Source organism: Carlito syrichta, unplaced genomic scaffold, assembly GCF_000164805.1.
Source record: "Carlito syrichta isolate Samal-C Ts95f unplaced genomic scaffold, Tarsius_syrichta-2.0.1 Scaffold312149, whole genome shotgun sequence".
Classification (NCBI taxonomy): domain Eukaryota; kingdom Metazoa; phylum Chordata; class Mammalia; order Primates; family Tarsiidae; genus Carlito; species Carlito syrichta.
This window is the reverse complement of record NW_007256245.1, coordinates 359,486-385,489: the sequence shown is the minus strand read 5'-3', so window position 1 is coordinate 385,489 and position 26,004 is coordinate 359,486. Positions and strand designations below refer to the sequence as shown.

General features: G+C 36.8%; 1 protein-coding gene and 1 pseudogene across 5 annotated transcripts in view; both read right to left on the bottom strand.

The window, feature by feature from the left end:
* The window catches only part of CTDSPL2 (CTD small phosphatase like 2), an 80,285-nt gene that overhangs the window by 4,845 nt on the left and 49,436 nt on the right, over positions 1-26,004 (bottom strand). For all 4 annotated transcript variants that reach the window (XM_008069626.2, XM_021718384.1, XM_021718383.1 and 1 more), the window contains exons 6-12: positions 22,527-22,605; positions 21,813-21,924; positions 18,333-18,419; positions 6,829-6,891; positions 6,646-6,725; positions 2,800-2,926; positions 271-366 (exon numbers count right to left, since the gene is read on the bottom strand). In XM_008069626.2, the coding sequence (XP_008067817.1) occupies positions 271-366; positions 2,800-2,926; positions 6,646-6,725; positions 6,829-6,891; positions 18,333-18,419; positions 21,813-21,924; positions 22,527-22,605 (644 nt within the window). The remainder of the gene's footprint in view (positions 1-270; positions 367-2,799; positions 2,927-6,645; positions 6,726-6,828; positions 6,892-18,332; positions 18,420-21,812; positions 21,925-22,526; positions 22,606-26,004) is intronic.
* On the bottom strand, positions 24,031-24,544 carry LOC110596681 (annotated as a pseudogene). Its single transcript, XR_002482629.1, has one exon. The product of XR_002482629.1 is annotated as a 60S ribosomal protein L21 pseudogene (transcript).

Here is a 26,004-nt window from a genome sequence, read left to right as displayed (position 1 = left end):
CTCACCTCAGCCTCCCAAAGGCGCGGGATTACAGGTTGAGCCACCGAGCCCGGCTAGATTACTTTTCTTAAAACAGATGAGTTTCAGTATGTTGCTCAGGCAGGCCCCAAATTCTTGAGTAGCTGGGACTACCAGCCACACATGACCACACCTGGGTCACAATTAACTTTAAAAGTCAGTATACATAAAGCAATTAAAAAAGAGATTTACTTCAATATAGCTGAGCTAACAAAAACACAATACAAAATCATAAATTATAGATATACTTACCAGTTCTACAAGCTTCTCCAGAAATGGAATCAATTTTAGGAGTTCATTGTCATTTTTATCCATAAACCAACTTTCTATAGGGATTCCATTAGAAAGCTAAAACGATAAATAAGTAATTAAATTCTCTTTTTACTTACATTCTGCCAAGGTTGGAAAAGCTTAAAAAAGAAACAAAAACATTTAAGGAAACAATGATTTAAATGGTCTTTTGAAAAGGAGTACCTAGTTTTCTCTGACAACTCAATAGTGCAATAGACAGATTGTTAAGGAAAAAATGAAAGGCTAATGGTTTTTCAGAGCCATATCTTCTCAGTGTATGTAAAACTAAATAGCCAGGTTCGGTGGCTCAGCCTGTAATCCCACGCCTTGGGAGGCTGAGGTGAATAGATTGCCTGAGCCTGCAGGTTCAAGACCCGCCTGGGCAGTGAGACCTCATCTCTACAATAAATCAAAAAATCAGCCGGGCGTGGTAGCGCATACCTGTAGTTCCGGCTACTTGGAAGGCTGAGGTGGAAGGATCGCTGGAGCCCAGCAGGTCAAGGCTGCGGTGGCCGGGAGCGGTCACTGCACTCCAGTCTGGGTGACAGAGTAAGACTCCCAACTCAAAAAAAAAACAGGTATATGCTTTCTGATATTCTTCTCTGTTTAGATTGGCAGTAACTTTCTTGAATGAATAAAGGAATGCTTTCAATATGTAATGATATCCTTGTTAAACTTGGTTTTTCAGATTAGAAAATATAGTTTATTTAAAAGTAATTAGAGAATGTGAGAGAGAGAGAGAGAGAGAGGGAGAGGTTCACCTCCCCAAGGTTGGGGAGGGGGCCAAAGCCAGTTAGCATGACAACAGCCATAGCTCAGAGTATGTGGCCACACCAGAGTCTAGCAAGGCAATGGTCACAAAACTTATTTTAATGGAACTTTCTTGTTTAGTTTTATTTATTTATTTATTTTGAGTTGGAGTCTCACTCTGTCACCCAGACTGGAATGCAGTGGCATGCTCACGGCCACCACAGCCTCAACCTGCTGGGCTCAGGTGATCCTTCTGCCTCAGTCTTCCATGTAGCTGGAACTACAGGCATGCACCATCGCACCCAGCTAATTTAAAAAAAAAATTTTATTGTAGAGATGAGATCTCACCAAGTTGCCCAGGCTGGTCTTGAACCTGTGAGCTCAGGCAATCCTCTCACCTCAGCCTCCCAAAGTGCTAGCATTACAGGCATGAGCTACCACGCCTGACCAAAAAACAGATTTTTACATACAAGTAAATAAAGGTATGATCTAAAGTGAATGCATTTCAGTATTATATACAGTTTTTTTCTTTTTATTATGAGTATTCTGAAACACAGAAGTTAAGAACCAATCTTGTTTCACCTACACCCCAATCCACTTTCCAATATCCCTATTCGGCACTGATTTATTATGAAGCAAATCTCAAAATTCGTATCATATGGACTTATTTATAATGGAAAATATATGTTGAAAAGATGACTCATCCTTAGTTGTAGTTATATTTCAAAAACATATTAACAAATATATCAGCATAATTTTATTTTATTTGTTTTGAGTTGGAGTCTTACTCTGTCGCCCAGGCTGGAGTGCAGTGGCTCGCTGCTCATGGCCACTGCAGCCTCAACCTGCTGGAGTCAGGTGATCTTTCTGCCTCAGCCTTCCAAGTAGCTGGAACTACAGGCAAGCACCACCATGCCCAGCTAATTTTTAAAAAAAATTTATTGTAGAGACGACGGCTCACCATGTTGCCCAGGCTGGTCTCGAACCCGTGGGCTCAGGCAATCCTCTCACTTCGGCCACCCAAAGTGCTGAGATTATAGGCTTGAGCCACTGTGCCCAGCCAACAAAATTTTCTAAGAAAATATTCCAGAATGCTAAATAAACAGACCACAAGAACGTGGTTAAGCTAATTATAATTCACAATCAGTTTATAATTAAATTACTGATTTAACAACTGTCAAGAATGCGACTGATATATCTTATAGTTCCTTCTTATTTCGATTTATAACTCAAGATTTTTCTTCATGGTTGCTGCATTTCATTTAAAAGAAAGGAATATACCACTCTTGCATTTCTAAAAAAAAAAAAAAATTTTTTTGAGTTGGAATCTTACACTGTTGCCCAGGCTGGAGTGCAGTGGCCTGCTCATGACCACCGCAGCCTTGACCTGCTGGGCTCAGGCAATCCTTCCATCTCAGCCTTCCAAGTAGCTGGAGCTACAAGCATGCACCACCACACCCAGTTAATTTTTTGATTTATTGTAGAGATGAGGTCTTGCCAAGTTGCCTAGGCTGGTCTGGAACTGGTGGCCTCAGGCAATCCTCTCACCTCAGCCTCCCAAAGTGCTGGGACTATAGGTGTAAGCCGCCGTGCCTGGCCTTACATTTCTAATTCTAACATAACATGCTAAGGAAATTCCATCAGTGAAAATTCTGTTCTTCTCCCATCATATTCTGTTTGGCAGCATGTATCTTCATTATGTTTTTCCAATCTGAGATTGTTTAGCAACCTTCTTCCTACCTGATATGCAAAGGCTTGTGGTGAGTTGTCAATTATTATAGTTTTTGAAAGATCTCTTCCAAGGATATTTAAGTCCTTTATATAGTTTCCTTGTACACAAACACAATGTTCACGGAAAAGCCGATGCCTAAATATAAGCATAAAAACAAATCAACTAAAAAAAAACTCTCTAAGAAGTATAATCTCTAAGAACTACAACATATATTGAAACATATACCATAAGCTTTACAGGTTAAGCCTTATTATTTTCTCTCTTGAAGAAAATTCAAATATAAATATGGGCCTAAGCTTTGGGCTAGCATTATACTATAAAAATCCTTAGCAATTACTGAAACCTTATAACCAAATATTATTACACTTTAAAGAACTTTGGTTTATCCCAAAATGTTATATTAAATTATAAAGGGAGAATAAAAACTCTAACTTGTTTTTGTAATTTATTTACCCAGGAAAGTTCAGCTCAGATGCAGCATCTGGTTGTCAGCAAGGTCCTGCTTTTTAACCAATTTTCCAGATGGTTGACTGAGGCACAAGGAGGTCAAGTGACTTGCCCAAGGTCACACAGTAAGTCAGCAGTTAGCCCTGCATTGGAACCCAGGATCCTCCTGGGCTCCCAGTCCTTTGCTCTAACCAGTAGACCACACAGCCTCCCTATCCCTGTACATGCCAGAATAGAAAATATAAAAAGGAATGTTTTTGTGTTGGCATTTTAAAAAATGTTTTTAAAATTTCCTTATAATTTTTTAGAAAAAGTGCTAAGGCCAAAACATTCCATCATTTCAACTCTTCCTAAATACCCCTATTACTTTTAATTAGTATAAGTGTGTATATGAACATATGATAAAATAGGGACTAAATGAAATGATGAATTTTAAGTATTACAAAAGTAAACTAATGTTTTACCAATTTTAGATAATAAAAAACTGCTATTTCACTTTAGAAAACTACTAAAGGTTTTACAATGATAGCTATATGCTAGAATAATTATATAATCTCAATTTATACTCAAAATGTTTCTGAATTATTATTGATACTGATTTTTTTCACATTGAAATACTCTATTCTGTATATATTAATAACTAGTTATTTGTTTTCCTTGTGTCTTAACTTCACTAAACAATTTTTCTAGAGATAAGGCCTATTCAGACATATATTTTTAATTATGAAATTACAAAATTACCCACAAAGTCTGTCACAGTGCTATCAAAAATACATAAAAACCTACACATACACAGACATAAATAAAAACTCAACCTTAAAAATATCAGTGCCAGTGATGACGGCAAAGAGGAAGATTACAACAAACAGACAAAATGTATAAACTGTTTTTCCCCCTTAGTATAGTATAAGGAATACTTTAATCATAGTCAAATGGTCATCTGCCTCTGGAAGGTTTAAAGATAGTACTTTATAAAAAACAAAACAAACAAAAAACTCTAGATAAAATCATTGCAGTCCTGGTTGATTAGGCCTAAATAAGAGTCCATATTTTACTTTTATAAAATAAGATATAAGGAAACTGGAGAGGCAGATACATCAGGTAAATGCAAGTCACTGTTGATGCCTCTTCGCCAGTAAGCAGCAAACTCACCAAGACAGGAGACAACTGAGTATATACTTGGATACTATGGTTATTTTAATTAAATTATACTAAAATCCCTCCAGTTAGGTATCTGAGGGATAATAGCATGTATTTGAAGTTCTTGGAAAAAACTATCTGTGGCAGTCATCTAATAGCAGATCTTCCATGTCAACAAATTTGCATTTGAAATTCATGGGATTCAGACTACAGGAATTTCTCAGAGTCTACCCTTGCCACCAATACAGATAATTCCCTTTAGTGCTCTAACAAATTCCATTTCCTGTTCAAAAAACTTTTCTTGTTTCAAGTTTTTCACAATACAGCTAGATAAAACAAAATGAAATTTCCAAATGTGTAGATTTTATAAATTTAGTTTAAAGAAGAATGTTATTTTATAACACACTATAGTAGCAAGGTTGTAATTTGTTCCCCTTTTTATAAATGAAAGCTCCAAGAGAGAAGGGTTTGTGTTGCTCACCACGGTTCCCTGGAATACTGGAAGTGTTGAACAGAAATCTTAATTAAGAATGAATGAAGCAAAATCATTCCTATACTTTAAGTTAGGTGAAATGAGCATTAATTACAGTATACATTTGTGAATAGAAAATACCATTTCCCATTTGTTTGTCTAGAGTTTACTTATTTTTATCCTTTAAATTTTAAAAAAAGGCTATGACTTCTATTTAGAAGGAAAAAAATAAAGTATGGACATTAGAAAAACCTTTTACCTCAATAATAAAGGTATTATTAACAATAGAAAATTAAGTTTAGTGTTTTCCACTATGACTATATGGGAAAAAGTATTCAAAAAAGTAGTACCTTACTATTAAAGGCTTCATGAGCCTTTTGCATCATCTCTCTCGACTTTTGGTAACAATCTCAAAAGTTTTTTTTTTTTTTTGAGTCAGAGTTTCACTCTGTCGACCAGGCTGGAGTGCAGTGGCACATTCACAGCCTCCGCAGCCTCGACCTGCTTGGTTCACGCAATCCTTCCACTTCAGCCTTCCAAGTAGTTGGAACTACAGGTGCAAGCCACCATGCCTGGCTAATTTTTTGATTTATTGTAGAGATGAAGTCTTACAGAGTTGCCCAGGCTGGTCTCAAACTTGTGGGCTCAGGCAATCCTCTCACCTCCACCCGTCAAAGTACTGGGATTACAGGCGTGAGCCACTGCGACTGGCAGAAAACTCAAAGATTAACTCCTACATCTTTTTTTTTTTTTTTTGAGTCAGGATCTCACTGTTGCCCAGGCTGGAGTGCAGTGGCACAATCATGGTTCACTGCAGCCCTAAACTCCTGGGCTCAAGCAATCCTCCCGCCTCAGCCTCCTAAGTAAGCTGGGACTATAGGTACACACCACCACACCAGGCTAATTTTTTTATTTTTCTGTAGAGATGAGGTCTTACTTTGTTGCTTAGTCTGTCATGAACTCCTGGGCTTCAAGCAGTCCTCCTGCCTCAGCCTCTCAAAGTGCTGAAATTATAGGCATGAGCCACTGTGCCAGGCCAATTCCTACATCTTTTTTTTTTTTAAGCAGGATTTATTGAGAGGACCGAAAAGCTCCCACAGTGGGAGAGGACCCAAAGGGATCGCCCCAATTCCTACATCTTAAAGGATGCAGCAGGATTGCCTCAACCAATCTTAATATCTCACTTCAGTTGACAGAAATAATGGAACTAATTTTCAAAATGTTTTAAAATTACCTAAGGCACTCTTACCTAACCAAGAACACACTACATCTGCTGGCTCAGGGCACACACATGGAACTGAATTCAAATCAGGACAACCTAAGTGACTAAGTCAATTGTAATTTCCAGTTAGATTCATGTAACATTTTCTTTCCATGGAAGATAAATTTGTTCTTGAAAAAAGCAAAGAAGTTTAATTTGATCTTTTCTGTTAAAAATTAACTTTTATTCCTTTATATAACAAAAAATGTAATATGTAACATGCATTATCTCAGAGACACAAGGAGGAGAAACATCATGCACACAGTAGAAACATTCCCACAATCCCACACCCATCTCCCCCACAATCCCAAAAGAAATGAGGATATAGATTCACAGTGAATAAAGACACTGGATCTTTGTATTCTTTAAAGAATGTCTAGTAACTTTTGAAGAGTTTTGGGGCTTAAGAATTCATTTATGTTCACCATTCAACACATATGTGGCCAACTGAAAATGGCCATTAAGATTAAATAGAATTAATAATTTCACAGACCAGTGTGACGGACATTTCCACTATTTGTTAATTAAATTTACCTGACCAGTTGCTTTTTAGGGTCTAGTATGTTCAGTAACTTGTCTGCATACACCTTCTTAGAAGCAGTAAAAAGAATGATCTATAAATTCAGGGGAAAAGAAGTAATCATTATACATGATCTAAATATGGGTACTATACTGAATAAAACAAAAATATATATGTAATTGCTTAAACATGTTTACCTCATACATCTGAGACATTCGTTCCAGGAATTCCCTGAAGAATGGTCTTAATCTCACATAAACCTGAAGAAATACAAAGATAGACTTCAGCACATAAACATGAAATGGAAACCACTTATTTTTAAAATATGCTGTATTCTAACTTTGGATATAATGTAAAAGATCATGTTTTATTTTATTTATTTATTTATTTTTTCATAATCAATATTTTTTATTATGGTTTTGTGGGGTACAGTTAAGGGTTAGGTGTAAAATTACTTTTCATTCAGGCACCCTGTTGATAAGAGGTGTTTCCCCATCCCCAGACAGATATTTGCTACTGTTAATCCCATCTCCCCCACCCCGTCAAAAGTTCATGTTTTAAAGTCAGAGAAATGTTAACTAAGTACCACTCAAGTCAGATATATTTCACATATTAAGAAATCACTTAAAACAATCTTTTGGTAGGGTAATAATATAATATTGGTGATCATTTCACTTTTAATAGTTAAATAGCAGCATATGATATTACAGTACTTTACTGAAATATAATTTTAATGAACATTTAAACTAAAAATGGAAGGTGTCCCTCTGAGATTTTGATCCACCAATATGTTCCATCTTCCAGCCAGGTAGCATCCATCCAATTATTAGGCAGGCTGTGTGTTGATCTCTAGCTGACCTGTCTCAATGACCTTCCTCAATAATTACTCAGAATTTCTTCTCAACAATCACCTGCTAAAAATACCCTTATTTATTTATATTAAGGTAAATAATATTCAAGAAAGAAATGTCTGGATTGGTGAGTTTAAATAAATGCAATTACTCAGAAGTCAATCTTGTTCTACATTTAATGATTCAGATATGACATCTAAATTAGCATTATTAGGCTACTTGAGATTAAAACAAAACAAACATACCAATTCTCAAAACTACTGGTCAGTATTAGGAAAGATACATTATTTTCTTCTTTCTATGTGGCTACTTGAGATTAAAACAAAACAAACACACCAATTCTCAAAACTACTGGTCAGTATCAGGAAAAATACATTATTTTCTTTTTTCTGTGTGTCTTCTTGCCTTCATTTAATGTAGCTCTTATACACCAATATTCAAAAAGCACAGAAACATAAGCCAAGAACAATCACTAAATTATTTATCCCCAAATATTTATTTATTTATTTATTTTCAAGTCAAAGTCTCACTCTATCGCCTAGGCTTGGAGTGCAGTGGCATGCTTACAGCCACCACAGCCTCGACATGCTGGGCTCAGGTGATCCTTATACCTCAGTCTTCCAAGTAGCTGGAACCACATGCACGCCACCACACCTGGCTAATTTTTTGATTTATTGTAGAGACGAGGTCTTGCCAAGTTGCCCAGGCTGGTCTCAAACCCCTGGGCTCAGGCAATCCTCTTGCCTCTGCCTCCCAAACTGCTGGGATTACAGGCATGAGCCACTGTACTTGGCTCACAAAAAAATTCTGACTCCTCTAAATTGTTCTCATCTTGTGACAAAATTTTAAAAAAGAATAGTATCTGACTATAAACTTCAGATACCATAAATTCACTGGATCCAGGTTTTAAAAAACAAAACAAAGCACTCTGGTGGCAATAAATTCAAATCTAAGTTTAGTGGAATCCAATTCTGGCATCCATACACATGAACACAAAAATGTCCCCAAGACAAAATTCTAGTTCTGGTAATGTTTTAGGGCAAAATGGGGAGAGCATGTAAAGGATTCTTGGAGATAGAGACTACATTTTATCAATCTTTATAATTTCCAAAGCTCAAAAGAGGCACAAGACAATGCCAGAGATAGGCAGCTTATAAAAATCTGTTCAGTAAATGAAATGAAATTGTCTAAAGTTAGGCAATGTAGACAATATTTGAGAAAATGAAGGAAGCCTATGTAAATACACAAGCATACCTACTGATTTTTCTGAAGAGCTGACTGCTTATAGAAGACATTATGAATGATTATTACTGCGCTAATATCACTGTCCCCATCTCTAGGCTGGAAAAAGGCTTACTTGTTTTAAATCCCATTAGTCTTCTAATCAAAAACAAAGTAAGCCATATATCCCTCCTCCTCACAGATAAAAATAACCAAATGCTCAGTATCCAATCACCATCATTTAGGATAAAGCCCCAAAAATTTAACTATAGTTGCTCCTCTGATCAATTTTAACATTTTCATCCTAAAACATTTGGCACAGTTTGTAGACTTGGTTGAATACCACACACACCTTGTTTGGTAAGCCAAATAGTGACAGATTTTAGATATATTACTATTTTACGGGGAAAATCATTTTTATTAACTATGAGGTTTTCCAAAACTGATCTGTGATAGTTAAGAAGAACCATTGGCAGGACTCAGTGGCTCAGCCTGTAATCTCAGCACTTTGGGAGGCTGAAGCGAGTGGATTGCCTGATCACATGGGTTCAAGACCAGCCTGGGCGAACTTGGTGAGACCTCATCTCTACAATAACTAAAAAATTAGCCAGGTGTGGTAGTGTGCACCTGTAGTTCCAGTTACTTGGAAGGCTGAGGTGGAAGGATTACCTGAGCCCAGCAGGTTGAGACTGTGGTGGCCGTTGGCGTGCCACTGCACTCCAGCCTGGGCGACAGAGTGAGACTCCGACTCAGAAAAAAACAAAAAACAAAAAACCCATCTAGTCTGCCAATTCTTTTTCTAAATTCCATCTCAAGGTGAATGGTGACAAATTATGAACTATCAAAGCCTTTTGTCTGTTACCAATGCTCATCACTTACATGCATTTAATAACCAAAAATATTTTATTTCTGCATATGTATAAATGTTTTCATTTCTTTTCTTTCTTTCTTTTTTTTTTTTTTGAGTTGGAGTAGTCGCCCAGACTGGAGTGCAGTGGCTGCTCCCAGCCACAGCAGCCTCAACCTGCTGGGCTCTGGTGATCCTTCCGCCTCAGCCTTCCAAGTAGCTGGAACTACAGGTGCGTCTACCACGCCCAGCTAATTTTTTGATTTATTGTAGAGATGAGGTCTCACCAAGTTGCCCAGGCGGGTCTCGAACCCGCAGGCTCAGGCAATCCACTCACCTCGGCCTCCCAAAGGCGCAGGATTACAGGCTGAGCCACCTATCCCGGCTTCATTTATTTTCAGTATCCCTGTTATCACTTGCTACAAATACAGCTTGAGTATCCCTTATCCAAAACCCCAAAATCCTAAACGCTCCAATGAGCATTTCCTAGAGTGTCATGTCAGTGCTCAAAAGGTTTCAGATTCTGGAGCATTTCAGATTTTCAGATTAGGGACACTCCACTTGTAGTAAACTAAGATAAGCAGGGCTTCTGTAATTTGGGATTTGTTTCCTCCAAATATAACACACTTTCACTGCACAGTAATATTTCCATTTAAACCATATTTTCCAAGTATAATAAGTAAAACACTGTTCAAAGATAACACCTTCCAATATTTTATACAGTGACTTCTAGATGAAGTCAAAACTATAACTTCATTATGTATTCTACTATTTTGGCTACATTTAAATACACATCGTAAAATTTGACATTGCTTTCAAAATGTCTGTTTACTGGAGATGAGAGGTAGCATTGAAGATGGAGGAGTGTATTGCTAGAGTGTTTCCTTATCGTGAGAATTGAAAGAATAACGTTACTTGTTATAGGTTCCTAACCTTGGAACAGATTCGTCACTTGAACAGGAAGGTATTTCAGGATTAAAAGACAAAGGCAGAAACAGAAGTGGTAAGGGAGGGCAGGCAGGGGAGAGGGGATATAGAAAGATACAAAGTAACAGTGTCTTTGTGGTTTACAGCCACATGGGGTTGTTGCATGTAATGCAAAGGCAGAATCTCAGAAACAGAAGCAGAGACAGAGATATAAAAGGCCAGTAGTATCTTAAGTCATTTGACTATGTTAAAGGTAAACACGAGTAGAAATATATGCAAATCAAGAGCCACTAAGTATTGTCCGGTAGAAACAAATAAAGAATATGCTTCAAGTACATGTCATACAGTGAGTTTAATTCTTGAGACTACCATTACTTATTTTGTCAGGTCACAGAGATACACAAACATATAGATGCACACATAGGCATGCCTCCAAATGCTTCAAAAACTATTCCACAGATGCCATTAGCTACATTTCTCTTCTCCTAACTTTATTCTTATATAAAGATTCCTTTCCTAAGCTGCCTACTTCATTTTCTACATCTCTTTAATCCATATCTTTTCTCTACTTAGTATTTTGTCTTCATACTTGCAACTTTTGAAAACTATGTGGACTCCCAAAGATCAAAGTTTTATTTTAGTCTGGCATACATATCTTCTTCCAAATCTATAGTAATTATTCTATCTATGCTACAAATCATTTTTAATCTTCATTCAATAAACCACATTTTGAAAAAAATCAGAAGCTTGAAAATAATGTCTAACGCTATCAAAAGCAATTATATTAAAACACTATACAAGACTGACTACTACTTGAAGAATGTTCATTATGTTTTGTTTTTGGGTTTTTCGAGTCAGGGTCTCACTCTGTCCAAATTGGAGTGCAGTGACACAATCACAGTTCACCACAGCCTCAAACTCCTGAGCTCAAGCAATCCTTCTGTCTCAGCTTCCCTAGTAGCTGGTACTATAGGCACAAGTCACCAAAATCGGCTAATTTTTGTTATTGCTATTTTGTAGAGACAAGGTCTTGCTATGTTGCCCAGGCTGGGCTTGAACTCCAGGACTCAAGCAACCCTCCCACCTTGGCCTCCCAAATGTTAGGATTATAGGCCACTGTGCCTGGCCTATGCAAAACTTTTAAAAATAAAAATCTATTAGACGGGTATCTGCAAAATACTGATAATGAAACAAATCTTGTATAATCTATTGTTGACTGACTTAACACGATTTCTATTTTACAGAGAATGAACACATAATTTTTTTAAAAAACCCACTATATTAACACTACCTGATATGAATAATACCTGACAACTTGGATTGTCTTTAGTATTAAAGAATCTTCTTTAACTGTATATAGAGAGTATGAATAGGCCATTATGCTTAATAGAACTAGATTTAATAAATTTAGTCATTAAAATAGTAATTCACTTATAAATTGATTATATTGTATGGTAATGTTAATTATGCAGTTTCAAGTTATATACGGAGTAATTTCTATTAATTTATTAAACATTAATCTAATTTATTTTAACAATTTGACCAAAAAGACTTACATGTGAGCCTTTTTTAGGCAAAATATTCCTAAATAAGCCCAGAACAATATGACCTTAAATTTAAAAATAAACTTCCAAAAAAGAAACATCCTTGATATTTTCCCCATGCTATCCTTTGAACTTATTGCTAAATTGTAGCAATAGGTTAAAAAAAAGAAAGAAAAATTCAGGGGACTCACCCACTTAAGAGTATGGCATCTGTTTTCCTTTAAATAAAAAGATGATTGATGAGTGCTATTTCTTATTTAATTAGCAGTAAGAATTAAAGCAGTAGAAAACTAACAATATGAGGGAATATAAAGAGCGAGATGGCACAATTAACTGAAAAAATCTTACCATTAATATCACAGGTGTACAAAGTAGCTCTGCCATTTTTTAACATTCTGTACACCAGTTTCCTTATCTATAATGGATATAATAACAGTACCTACCTCACAGGGTTGTTGGGAGAATTAAATAAGTAAATGTTTATAAAGCACCTAAAACACTGTCCAGCACATTTAAAGTGCCAATAGCTGTTAGCTATTATTATCTCTTTATTTATTTATTAATCAGTCGTAAGGAGAAAAGCTCAAATGAGTATAATTCTACAGGACAAAACTAGGCAACCTCCACTCCAAAGAGAAAACCCTACTGCCTACAATCTATACTTTTAGAAGAAGGATTTCACTTAGTTAAACTATTTCACTTAGAACTATTTAACTTAGTTAACATTTTATTAGCATCAGTACCAGAGCATAGAGACAAAACCAAAACCGTTATGGAAAGAGGGATGCTCAGGTAGGCTCTACTTTCATGACCCATTGAATGATTTTATTATAGTCATCTTTTGCTTCACAAAATTTCAATCAGTCAGATGGATGAGGGGGGTAGTATTTGTAGGTGGATGAACCTGGGATGAACAGGTTATAACTAACACATCAGAACCATTAAAAACAAAGGAAAAAATTCTCAAACTAAAAAATCCTGCAAAACCTTAGTTTATTAAATAAAAATCAATCTGAAAAGGAATTTTATTTTAAAAGTCCACGTGGGATAAAGTGAAGATTAATGTATTCATACAGGTGATAAAATTTAGCAATGAAACAATTTTTATCAGGTAAAAATTGGCCACTATTTATATTTAAATGTGTATGTACATGTACATATATAAACTTTTTATGTGTTTACATTAATATAAAGTTTAGTCATTTTAAAGGCAAAACAGTGACCATTTTAGTAAAACAAAAATGTTACCTTCAAACTCAAACTCTAAACTTTAAAGGGAATGAAGCCTCTAATTTAATATGCTTAGTAAGTAATTAATTGTCACTTCTAAATTTATAGATTTTCAGCTACTAAAGAACTTTCCATGTAGTGTATTTTTTTTTTTGTAATGAACTGTTTCTAATTTTATTTTATTACTTTTTTTTAGAGACAGGTCTTGCTCTGTCACCTAGGCTGAAGTGCAGTGGCATGATCATATGTCACTGCAGCCTCAAACTCCTAGGCTAGAGGGATCTTCCCACCTTAGCCTTCCAAATAGCTACAACTACAAGCATGTACCACCATGCTTGGCTAATTTTTAAATTTTTTGTAGAGACAGGGTCTTACTATGTTGCCCAGGCTGGTCTTGAACTCCTGGCCTCAACCAGTCCTCCCACTCCAGTCTTCCTAAGTGCTAAGATTATAGGCATGAGCCAATGTGCCCAGCATGCTCCTAATTTTATGACACATTTTAGACAAAGAATCCCCATGAAATATATTTTATTTTATTTATTTTTGAGTTGGAGTCTCACTCCGTCGCCCAGGCTGGACTGCAGTGGCACACTCACGGCCACTGCAGCCTCGACTGCTGGGTTTTGGCAATCCTCCCACCTCAGCCTTCCAAGTAGTTGGAACTACAGGTGTGTACTACCATGCCCGGCTAATTTTTTTGCCTAGGCCTCCCAAAGTGCTGGGATTATAGGCATGTTCCACTGCGCCCAGGCAACAAAATTCTTAATTTAAATGATGGCTTATTTTTTTCATTGTGAAGCAAAGATAAGCTGACTTTTCTAGAAAAGACAGTAGAGGAGAAGAAGTAACTGACCCTATACTTCTCTTGTTCTATGATATGAAAATTATCCTAAGCTATAAGATTCCCAAGAAAACAAACTATAATTAATGAGGAAGAGGATGAGCATTGCTAACTATAGGGCTCCCCATCCATCTCTTGCCCCCAACTTTTCCCATAAAATCAACCTCTATACTAATAAAATAAAGCATCCTTTATAAGAAGCTACCTACAAGGATCCTATCTCTCCTTGAGTGCTTACCACAATCTGATTTCTGGACAGCTGACCCAAAGTTTGTTGATTAACTGATCTTCAGAAAGCCACTGACTGGCTAAAGTCTTACTGGTGAACAGAGTAAAAAAAATCAATGCCCCTGCCATATTACAGAGTGAGGAGTTGGACAACACAGTTACGTTTGGTTGCACTGTGGTGAAACATATGAGGTATCTTCTTTTTGTCTTCAATCAGCCACATTTGGGCTGAGTAGTTCTATTACATCTTCAAAAAACTGAGCTCCAGTTCTTGATGGAGACAGAGGAAGGTCATTGAGGAGGTAGTTCAGCTCAGGAGCTAATTGAAAAATGTCTTTTGATTCAGTCCTGCTTGTGGATAGAAGTCATCTTCTGGATGGAAGAGGGAGTGAGATGACCTAGAGTCTTGAATTGGTGGATCTGCAGGAACAGAAACTAAATACAGTGGAGACCTCTTAACTGAGTAACACCACAAGATGGATTTCCTGACAATGTGCCAATATAAGCTAAATAAGATTAAACATGTGCACTGGAAGTGAGTGACCATGCACCTGCTTTTCAAGACAGCAACTGCATTTGTACGGTTTATGAATAAATGTCTTTCTCAATAACTAATACAAAACAATGCACATAAAAAAAATACCAATTTAAAGAAAGAAAGATCCATTCAAACAAAAATCTGTACACATTTCTTTGTGTGTGTCACACCCTCACTTTTAAAAAGTCAGTTCTTTCAGGTGACTTTTTCTCTATATGTAAACTATAACCTGTCTACTCCATGTAGTGTCAGTAGTGACATATATCAAATTTTAATTTGAGATAGATCTTTTAGGTTTTTTTAATCCCCTAGAGAAATGGAATTCAAATATGTTCAAGGTACTAATTTAGAATATTTACCTACTTGTAAGTTCTAAAACCTGCATTAATCAAATTTATTCCTACTTTTCAGTCAAAAGAAGAATATGTATCATTAAGTCAGACAATCTTTAAATGTGAGTACTGGCCACCTTGAATTTTCCTCAAACTACGATCTAAAAAAAAGTCTTTAAAAGCCCACAACCAGAATACTGTGCCTCAAATTTAAATTTTCTATATATATGTGAATTTTGATGAACATTTCATTGCTTACTTCCACTTAGAATTTGAATTTGTAAATTTACTGTATATACTCTTATAATTATTAGACCAGAGGTCAGCAAACAATGGCCCACTGACAAAATTCAGTCTGTCACTTATTTTTGTAAATAAAGTTCGAGTGGAACACAGCCATGCTTTTTCATTTAGATATTGTCCATGGCTGCCATTTCATGCTGCAATGGCAGAAAAAGTTACAGACCACACAACCTAAAATATTTACAATTGTCCCTTTATAGAAAAAGGTTGTCAATCCCTGATACAGATAAAAATTAAAACACATGTAAGACAATTTATACTTAAAATTGTTTTGAAACAAAAGCAACATAACATGTAAAATCAAAATTAGTTACAGGTCAACCATAACAAATTTATCACAAAAAGGAAACAAAGTAAGTCCCAAGAGAATACCATCTGGCTTTGATTCAGATGAAGAAGTTGATCCCATGTTAATATGCAGAATATATATATAAATGATACAGAATTGACATACTCAAGAATATATAGATAAATGCCATGGAACAGTTCACTTAAGAATGGTTAATTTTGTTATGTGAATTTCACCTCATTATTTTTAAATTAAGAGTATATACAGTATTTTACAGGTTTCTACCTTTAAGTGGGCCACATCATAGTATAGTGGTTAAATATGTAAGTTACATCTTACCTAATAATGTGGTTTCTCCAAAATCTCTTAGATCATCTCAGACCCTTGTGTATATTTCTTCTTTGCCAGTAGATGGAGACAACACCACTGAAAGTTTAAAAGACATCATTCCCTGTTTAAAGGGAGCTTGCTGGTCTGAAAACTCGGGGAACCCTAACCCAAAGATTTCTTCAGTTATTTTTTAAAAGCAGACAGAATGGCTATGCCAAAACCAGAAATCCAAAGAAATGTACCCGATATTAACTACAGATGTCCTCAAAAATTTACTAAAGAGGAACTAAACTGTCTATGATAGAGAAACTAAATCATATTAAAATGCAATCATCTCTATAGCCTGTAAGATTCAAACTTCCTGCTCATTGCTCCTGTTTAGGCTATATCATTTATTTTTCAGTTTCAGAAAGTATAAGTCAGAATATATAAGAAAAAAAGAGTTCTTTGAATTCCACAGATAGATGCAGTACATAGATATGGTTTTTGTAAACATTAGTCATATACACTGCTAGAAGCCTTTTATTCAAAATAAGGTAACTATCCAGAGTTACACAAAATAATAAGAACTTTAAAAGGAGAGTTAAAGCAGTAATGGTAGAAGCAATAAGAAAAAAAAATGGAAATTTATGGTCATCCTGAAAAGAAATGCTTATGAAGAGGAGGAATCAAATTTACCTACTTTCCATGTTTCCTATTTCACTATCAAAAATTAAATAAACCAGCCAAAACAATCTGTAAGAATAAATTTCAAACCAGGAAGCTTAAGTCATCTCAAAATCACTAATTAACTATATTTTTCACATAGCAGCTATTCTTTTCAAATTTAAAGACTTAAAGCCAGAATTTTCAAATGAAATCTTGCAAACAAAAAGCCAACAAAAACTAACACGAACAGCTATCAATTTAAAAAGAGAAAACTAAGATACTGTTATACCTTTTACATTTGCCCTAAGACTCCTGGTCCTAGAAGTACACTAATCAAGAACAATCTATCTGGTAGAAAATGACTTGAGAAAAAGATCTGCCTTAAACCAAATAACCAGTTATAAAAAATAACAGAAAAATCTTAGTCTTTTATTTTTATATATATTTTGCTCATCCCCCGATCATATATCAGGATTAAAATTAGCTTACATGAAAGGGAGGTGAATACAGTATTCAGATATTACCATAGCTACAATACCTACCTAGGTTAAACTAGAACTGACAAAACCTGCTAAAATAAATCCTCTTATGACTCGTTGCTAGATAAAGTAGGTTAAGTGGCCCTGAACTTCTATCTGAAATGGTATGATTCCTCTGAGATAGCAACAATCATCTGCCAAGAAAACTATAGCCATATTCTCACTGCCTATTAAAAGCACATAAACAACCATCAACACCTTTCATCAACTGCATAATACTGACTTTATTAAGTTAATTCTTGGGTTGGCTTCCTCTTGACAGACATGAAACTTTTTGACACTTCCCCAATCTTTCAACAACTGTTATGTATGAAGGTAATGCTAATAACAACCACCAACACAGAAAGGCACTTTACAATTTTCAATCCATTTATATTATTAATTCAATCTTATGAGAAAATCTTATAAACATTAAGTAAAAATTATGGCCAACACACATAATCCACATGAAATATTAATGATATTTGCATTTTGCATTGTAACCTGTCCATCAGCACAGATGAGGAAGAAATGCTCATATACAAATTCTTTAACCACTGTCGTAACTAAAAGTGTGTCCTGGAATTCTATGATTAATATAAAAGAGGTCTACCAAATTGCAATTTTACAGACAACCCACTACCTACAGGAAATAAAATGACCAACAAGGAATGAGATTTCTTTATATTACTTGGATTTTTGAAACAAACAAACAAACAAACAAAAAACCACCAGGTGTTAACCTGGCAAGTTCCTTTTGCAAACTATGATGTCAGTGCGCCTGCCTCCACCTGCTGGCAAATAGATTATGAAGCTAGCAGAGATCGTTGGGTAAGAATAGTTAGCATTTTGGGCGTAACAAATTAATGTTGTTTGATGTACTATCTAGCATGATGCTACTTTTGTTAATAAATCATTAAAATACTGATGAAATCCATTAGGACTTCCACAGAAAAACACAATGTCACATACACAAAAAAACTACAAAAGATTTCTTGGTTCAGAATGTTACCTATTAACAGGCCAAAAATCATAAAAAATTTTTCAAAATTACCTGATAAATGACATCTTGGAAAAGGACTGGAAAAGTAAGTGCTGCATCTTCTAGCTCATTTAGACTACAGTGCACTAGTGTTTCATCCTTAAAATAAAAAATGCATATTGAATGAAACAAGATATGAAAACAAACTGGAAATGATAATTTTATGCAATTTTGATAACTAAAAACACTTATAAAAAAGCACCCATTCATATGTGGAATTTCACATTTTTAGTGTAAAATTTGTGGCATAGCAATTTGGAATAGGAGTCTCTAAAGTCACCGATTTTCAAGTGTAGTTAGCAGTAATAACATAGTCTGATTACTAGTTAAAAATATGAACATAAATTATCTAACTCTACTTCTGATGATTCAGAAATTCAGAGGAAGAAGTGGAGTTCAGCAATCTGTTTTATAAGCCTTTGGGGTGATGCTGATGCATGTTCAAGTTTGAAAGGCAGCTGAGTTCTGAGTTTGGCAGGTGCCAACTTTCTGTTGAAACCACATGCAGGTTGGGCACAGTGCTCAGGCCTATAATCTCAGCACTTTGGGAGGTGGAGGTGAGAGGACTGCCTGAGCCCACAGGGTAGAGACCAGCCTTGAGCAACTTAGTGAGAATTCATCTCTACAATAAAATAAAAAAACCAGCTGGGCATGGTGGCACGTGCCTGTAGTTCCAGCTACTTGGAAGGCTGAGGCGGAAGGATCACTGGAGCCCAGCGAGTTGAGGCTGCGGTGGCCGGGAGCGGCCACTACACTCCAGTCTGGGAGACAGAGTGAGACTCCAACTCAACAACAACAACAAAAAAATCCACATGAATGCTATTTTTTGACAATTAGCGAATGTAAGTTTAGAACCTAATTATTAAATATATACATATATATCACACTATTCATATAACTCCCTATCCTCCAACTTTTTATAAAGCATCTTACCATTTGTTGTTTTTTTTTTTGAGTCAAGAGTCTCACTCTGTCATGGTGTGCCATCACGCCTGGCTAATTTTGTGATTTTATTGCAGAGATGAGGTCTTGCCAAGTTGCCTGGGCTGGTCTTGAATCCCTGGACTCAGACAATCCTCTCACCTCAGCTTCCCAAAGTGCTGGGATTATAGGCACGAGTCACTGCGCCTGGCCTAGCATCTTACTTTAAATAGATGTTTTAGTATCTCACAAATATATTTCATACACACTGTTTGACTAAACTGGTCATCCTTACCACATTTTGTTTCCTCATTAAGAAGATAAGAAAGTAGCTGGACACAGTGGCTCATATTTGTAATCCCAGCACTATGGGAGGCTGAGGCAGGAGGACTGCTTGAGCCCAGGAGTTTGAGACCAGCCTAGGTAACATAGTGAGATCTCATTTCTACAAAAAATTTTAAAAATTAGCTGGGTGAGGTGGCACACACTTGTAGTTTCATCTACTTGGAAGGCTGAGGCGGAAGGATCATGTGAGTCCAGGAAGTTGAGGCTGTACTGATCCATGATCATGCCACTGCACTCTAGCCTGGGCAACAGAGTAATACTCCAACTCCATAAAAAGATAAAGTGAAAAGACTTCAATCTAAGACAGGGGTGAATATCTACAACTTGAGTAAATAAAAGAACTTGGGCTTCCATTAGTATTAAGTGATATCATTCATTAAAAAAAAAAAAAACTGCTAATAACTACCCCAAAATTTTCACTACGTTTAAAATCAATTATAATGAAATACAAATATTCATTGCTTTGTGATTCCATATCTTATAAGCTGGAGTGTTCCTTTTAATCTAAACTTAAACGCTGGGGAGGCAAAGAGCAAAAAATACTCCAGATATGCCTCATTTTCTTTTAATAGTTTATCAGACTAAACCTTTCAAGGTATTATCTCTTAAGAAAAGGTATTCTCTCTCCTGCACCCAAATTATAACTAATCCTACACGATTTCATCTACATCCTATTAAATTCTGTTAATTCTTAATCTAATTCTATAAAACTATTTATGCTCACCCAATTCAAATCTTACTCTATTGACCTTCATATTGGATTCAAAATACTAGGGCCAAACTTTATATCATAACCTCATCAACTCCTAACATCAAAATATTTAAAAATTTTTTCACCAACATGCACATCAAATGTAAATTATTCATAATAATTTTCAAAAGTGCCAGTATCAAATGTTAAGTTCCTTTTCAACTAGCACTGCCTCACTTGACTGGCCTTAAAAAAAAAATTTAAAAATATAAAAAAGAAATAGGCAGACGGTAAATGTGGTGATTATATATTAAATTAGATTAGAAAAATATATGAAAGTTTTCTTTTTTTTTTTTTTTTTTTTTTTGAGTTGGAGTCTCACTCTGTCACCCAGGCTGGAGTGCAGTGGCACACTCCCGACCACCACAGCCTCAACCTTGCTGGGCTCCAGTGATCCTTCCGCCTCAGCCTTCCAAGTAGCTGGAACTACAGGTGCGTGCTACCACACCTGGCTAATTTTTTGATTTATTGTAGAGATGAGGTCTCGCCAAGTTGCCTAGGTGGGCTCAGGCAATTCACTCACCTCAGCCTCCCAAGGCGTGGGATTACAGGCTGAGCCACTGAGCCGGCCTGAAACAATTTTCAAAGCTATTCTGATAACCTAAAGTATAAATTTTTAAGATCATATCAAGATAGCATATTAAAGGCTTTATTAGTTAACATTAAGGATTAGGCTTTTGAGACTATTAATACAAAGTTTACTGGTATAGATAATATGCAAAAATAAGAGTAAGAAAAGGGTTATGGATTATGGTCTCACATATAGTTAACTCACTGAGACCTATTATATTTGGTCCTTCAGAAAAACATGATCCTGACAAAAAAGAGAAATCTAAAAATAGGCATGATTCTAATAAAATGAAATGAGAATTCCTTGGGAGATGAAAAAACAAATCACAAAGTCTTAAGAGTATGGAGGAAAAAAAAGCATTCATTCATTCATTGGAGTCAGAGTCTCATTCTGTTACCCAGGCTGGAGGGCAGTGGCACGTTCATGGACACCACAGCCTCAACCTGCTGGGCTCAGGTGATCCTTCTGCCTCAGCCTTCCAAGTAGCTGGAACTACAAGCATGTGCCACCATGCCCAGATAATTTTTTATTTATTGTAGTGATGAGGTCTCGCCAAGTTGCCTAGATTGGTCTCGAACCTGTGGACTCAGGCAATCCTCTCACCTCAGTCTGCCAATTTGCTGGAATTATAGGCGTGAACCACCACGCCCGGCAAAAAAAAAAGCATTTAAATTACAAAAATAAAAGTCTAATTTACTCCCAAAGGGTGCCTGACACCAACCAAACTAGGAATCCTAGCATTACACTATGCTTAAATAAAACTATTTCAGAAGACCTAGGACATATTTATAACAAGTGTGATAGCCACTCATTCATTTGTATTCATTTAGGTATCTTGGACTATACTGTTTTTCAAAGAAAATTAGCCCTTTATTCTCTCTACTTCTACAGATAATATACTTACCAAGTCTAAAACTAGGGAGAATTCTGGTGTGCTTCTTGTTTTCAATGGAAGAGCAGGTTTCCTATTTAGCTGTTCTTCTGTCAGTGGTGGAACATGTTTGATGAAATAATAGCTATAAATCAAATAAAGAAAATTTCAACATTCTACTTATTATAAAGATAAAATATTTGCTAAATTCAGTCCATATAAAAACCTTTAATTAGCCAGGCATGGTGACTCATGACTGTAATTCCAGTACTTTGAGAGGTTGGGCAGGAGGACTGTGTAGGTCCAGGAGTTCAGACCTGCCTGGGCAAAAAAGTAAGACCTTGTCTTTACAAAAAAATTTAAAAGATTAGCCAGCAGAGGTGGCACACCTGTACTTCCAGCTACTTGGGAGGCTAAGGTAGAAAGATCGCTACGTCCAGGAGGCTGAGGCTGTGGTGAGCCATGACTGGACCACTATACTCCAGCCTGGGACACAAAGTAAGACCCCCAAATCAAAAAACAAAAAACAGCAAAAACCTTTAAATAAGGCACAACTGATCCAATAAACCAAACTTATAAAACATGTAAATGAAAATATACAAATTAGTATCTCTATAATCCAGTAAAAGTTGCAATACCTACAGGTTACAAGCTCTTGAAATATATCATTTAGCTAACCTTCCACATATATAACGTATTTTTATCATGCTTCAAAAAGAAAGAAAAAAAAATCCGAAACCAACTCACGGGTCAAATACTTCCCAGTCTTCTTCATAGGTGGCCTCTGCATGGGCTGATGAATAACCATTATCTGGAGTTACTGGTGCTATTTAATAAAATGAAAAACAAAATATTACTCTTACTTAATTAAGGCTTTATGAAATATGTATTTTTATTGCTTTTACATAAGATCTTCGTGAAGCCCTGAATATTTTAGGTTAAAGACAGAAATAACTTATAAACAGCATGTAAAAGCAAATTTATCAACATATAGATTTAACTCTAGAGTCAAAGGAAAAAATTACCACTAAGAATAACATGGCAAACTAGACCATGGCTAGCAGAATTAAGAGTTCTATCAGTAATGAGAAAATTTACTACTCTTTTTTTTTTTTGAGTTGCTCACCAGAGTTCTATCAGTAATGAGAAAATTTACTACTCTTTTTTTTTTGAGTTGCTCACCCTGTTGCCCAGGCTGGAGTGCAGTAGAACACTCACAGCCACTGTAGCCTTGACCTGCTGGGCTCGGGTAATCCTTCCACCTCAGCCTTCCAAGTAGCTGGAACTACAGGAGACCGCTACTTTGACCAGCTAATTTTTTTATTTATTGCAGAGATGAGGGCTCACCAAGTTGCCCAGGCTGGTCTCGAACCCCCAAGCTCAGACAATCCTCTCACCTCAGCCTCCCAAAGTGCTAGGATTACAGGCTTGAATCACCACGCCTGGCCTAAAATTTACTACTTATTACTAGAAAAACATACCCACAAAAATTTAATTTCTCACTGTATTGTTTATAGGTAGTAACTACAAAATGTCACGGTGCTCTTATAGAGGTAATACTTTATAAAGTAGTTTGTATATACAGGCAGCCAATAAATGAATGCCAACATTAGACCCAAATGTATTTCATCTTTCTTTCTTTTCTTTTCTTTGAGTTGGAGACTAATGCTGTCACCAAGGCTAGAGTGCACTGGCACACTCACGTCCACCGTAGCCTGGACCTGATGGGCTCAGATGATCTTTCTGCCTCAGCCTTCCAAGTAGCTGGAATCATAGATGTGTACCATCATGCCCAGGTAATTTTTTGATTTACTGTAGTGATGAGGTCTTACCAAGTTGTCCAGGCTGGTCTCGAACCCCTGGACTCGGGCAATCCTCTCACCTCGGTCTCCCAAAGTGCTGGGATTACAGACGTGAGCCACCACGTCCAGCCCTGTTTTGTTTTTGAGTCAGAGTCACCCAGGTTGGAGTGCAGTGCCACCATCACAGCTCACCACAGCCTCAATCTCCTGGGCTCAAGTGATGCTATTACCTCACTCTCCCGAGTAGCTGGGACCACAAGCGTGCACCACCATGCATGGCTAATATGTTTGTAGAGACAAGGTCTCACTATGCCGCCCAGGTTGAACTTGAACACCTATGCTCAAGTGATTCTCCTACCATGGCTTCCCCTGGGATTACAGGCATGAGCCACTGCACCTGACCTATTTTTTTTTTTAATGATCCAGAGATCTTTTATTTTTGACATCTATTACGCCATGAATTCATAGGGAATAGGTTCCAGAAGCTTGGACTCCTTTCCGCTGGTTCTCACAAGGTGTGCTTCTCTGGGTGGAGCAGGCTGGCGCTTCAGCTGAACCCACGTGCCTTTCTCCTTGGCTTCCTTCTTTTTCTGGTCATTTTCCTTCATGCATTTCAGGAAGCTATCCCGACTCTTCGAGTGCTTAATATGTTCAATATGCACATTAATTAATTCTCTTGGAAAGAATCTTGCCCTTGACTTGTTTGTTAACAACAATGCCAACAGCATGCTGGGTAACATTGTAGACTCTTCCTGTCTTGCCATGGTAACATTTATGGGGCATTCCTTTCTGAACAGTACCCATTCCCTTGATGTCTACAATATCACCTTTTTTATAGATTCGCATGTATGTGGCCAAAGGAACAACTCCATGTTTTCTGAATGGCCTGGAGAACATGTACCGCATGCCCCTCCTCTTTCCCTTTGTGTTCGTCATTTTGGTGAATTACTGGAAGATGGCGGATCCGGCTGGCCGATTTTTTTTTGACTGGCCCAATATTTTGATGATAATAAATAAATAAATAAATAATATATATACATATATATATAAATTTTTTGAGTCAGAGTCTCACTGTCATACAGGCTGGAGAGCAGTGGCATGCTAGAGGCCACTGTAGCTTCAACCTATTGGGCTCAGGTGACCCTTCCACCTCAGCCTTCCAAGTTGCTGGAATTACCAGCACGTGCCACTGTGCCCGGCTAATTTTTTTTATTTATTGTAGAGAAGAGGTCTCACCAAGTTGTCCAGGCTGATCTCAAACTCATAGGCTCAGGCAATCCTCTCACTTCAGCCTCCCAAAGTGCTGGGATTATAGGCATGAGCCACCATGCTTCAGCCTGAGCGACAGCACAAGACTCCAACTCAAACAACTAAAAAGCAAACCCTGTATTGCTATTACCTCATTAAACCTCAGAAAACTGTGTCTCACATTGTCTCAAAAGCAGAAATAAGTTGTCCAAGGTCACACAGCTGCCAGCTTCCTCCTATTTTCTTGTTCTTTTTAACTACATTCTCAAAGTCAAGGAAGATTAATACTTTTGTCATTCATATTCATCTTCTAAGATAAGCATAGGTCAGGTGCAGTAGCTCATGTTTGTAATCTCAGCACTTTGAGAGGCTGAGGTGGGAGAAGTGCTTAAGCCCAGGAATTCGAGAACAGTCTGGGCAACACAGCAAGACCTCATCTCTACAGAAAAGCAAAAAATTATCTGGGCATGATGGTACATGCCTGTAGTCTCAGCTACTTTGGAGGCTGAGGAAGAAGGAATACCTGAGCCATGATTACTACACTCCAACACGGGTGACAGAGTGAGACCCTAACTCAGAAACCATAAAAAAGGGAAAAAAAAATAAGCATGTTACCTCTATCAATCTTCTCAATAATCACCCCAATCAGAGTGACTGTGATGTGTCATAATGTCATTTTGCTCATTTACTTGTTAATAGCACTCACCACAATCAATATACAATAATTTTTCTGTATACGTGGATCTTCAATTAGATCATGAACTCTTCAGGGTCAATTCATCTTTATCAACAGTTCCCATCACAAAAAAAGGTGCTCATAAATGTTAGGGAAATGAATGATGGTGACAACTGCAATAAATCTTAATTCTCCCTTGTGGAAACCATTAAGTTTACAAGAAATCCTTTCTCCATCTTCACAGCTGTCAGAAAAAGTACAAAGGCTTATACAGCAGCACAAAAGTGCAGAACAAACATCAAACAGGAAGCCAAGGTCCTGGGATTTTTTTTTTTTTGAGTTGGAGTCTCACTGTGTCACCTAGTGGCACACTTACCGTCACCGCAGCCTTGACCTGCTGGGCTCAGGTGATCCTTCCACCTCATCCTTCCAAGTAGCTGGAACCACAGATAGTGCCACCATGGCCGGCTGATTTTTTTTTTTTTTTATTGTAGAGATG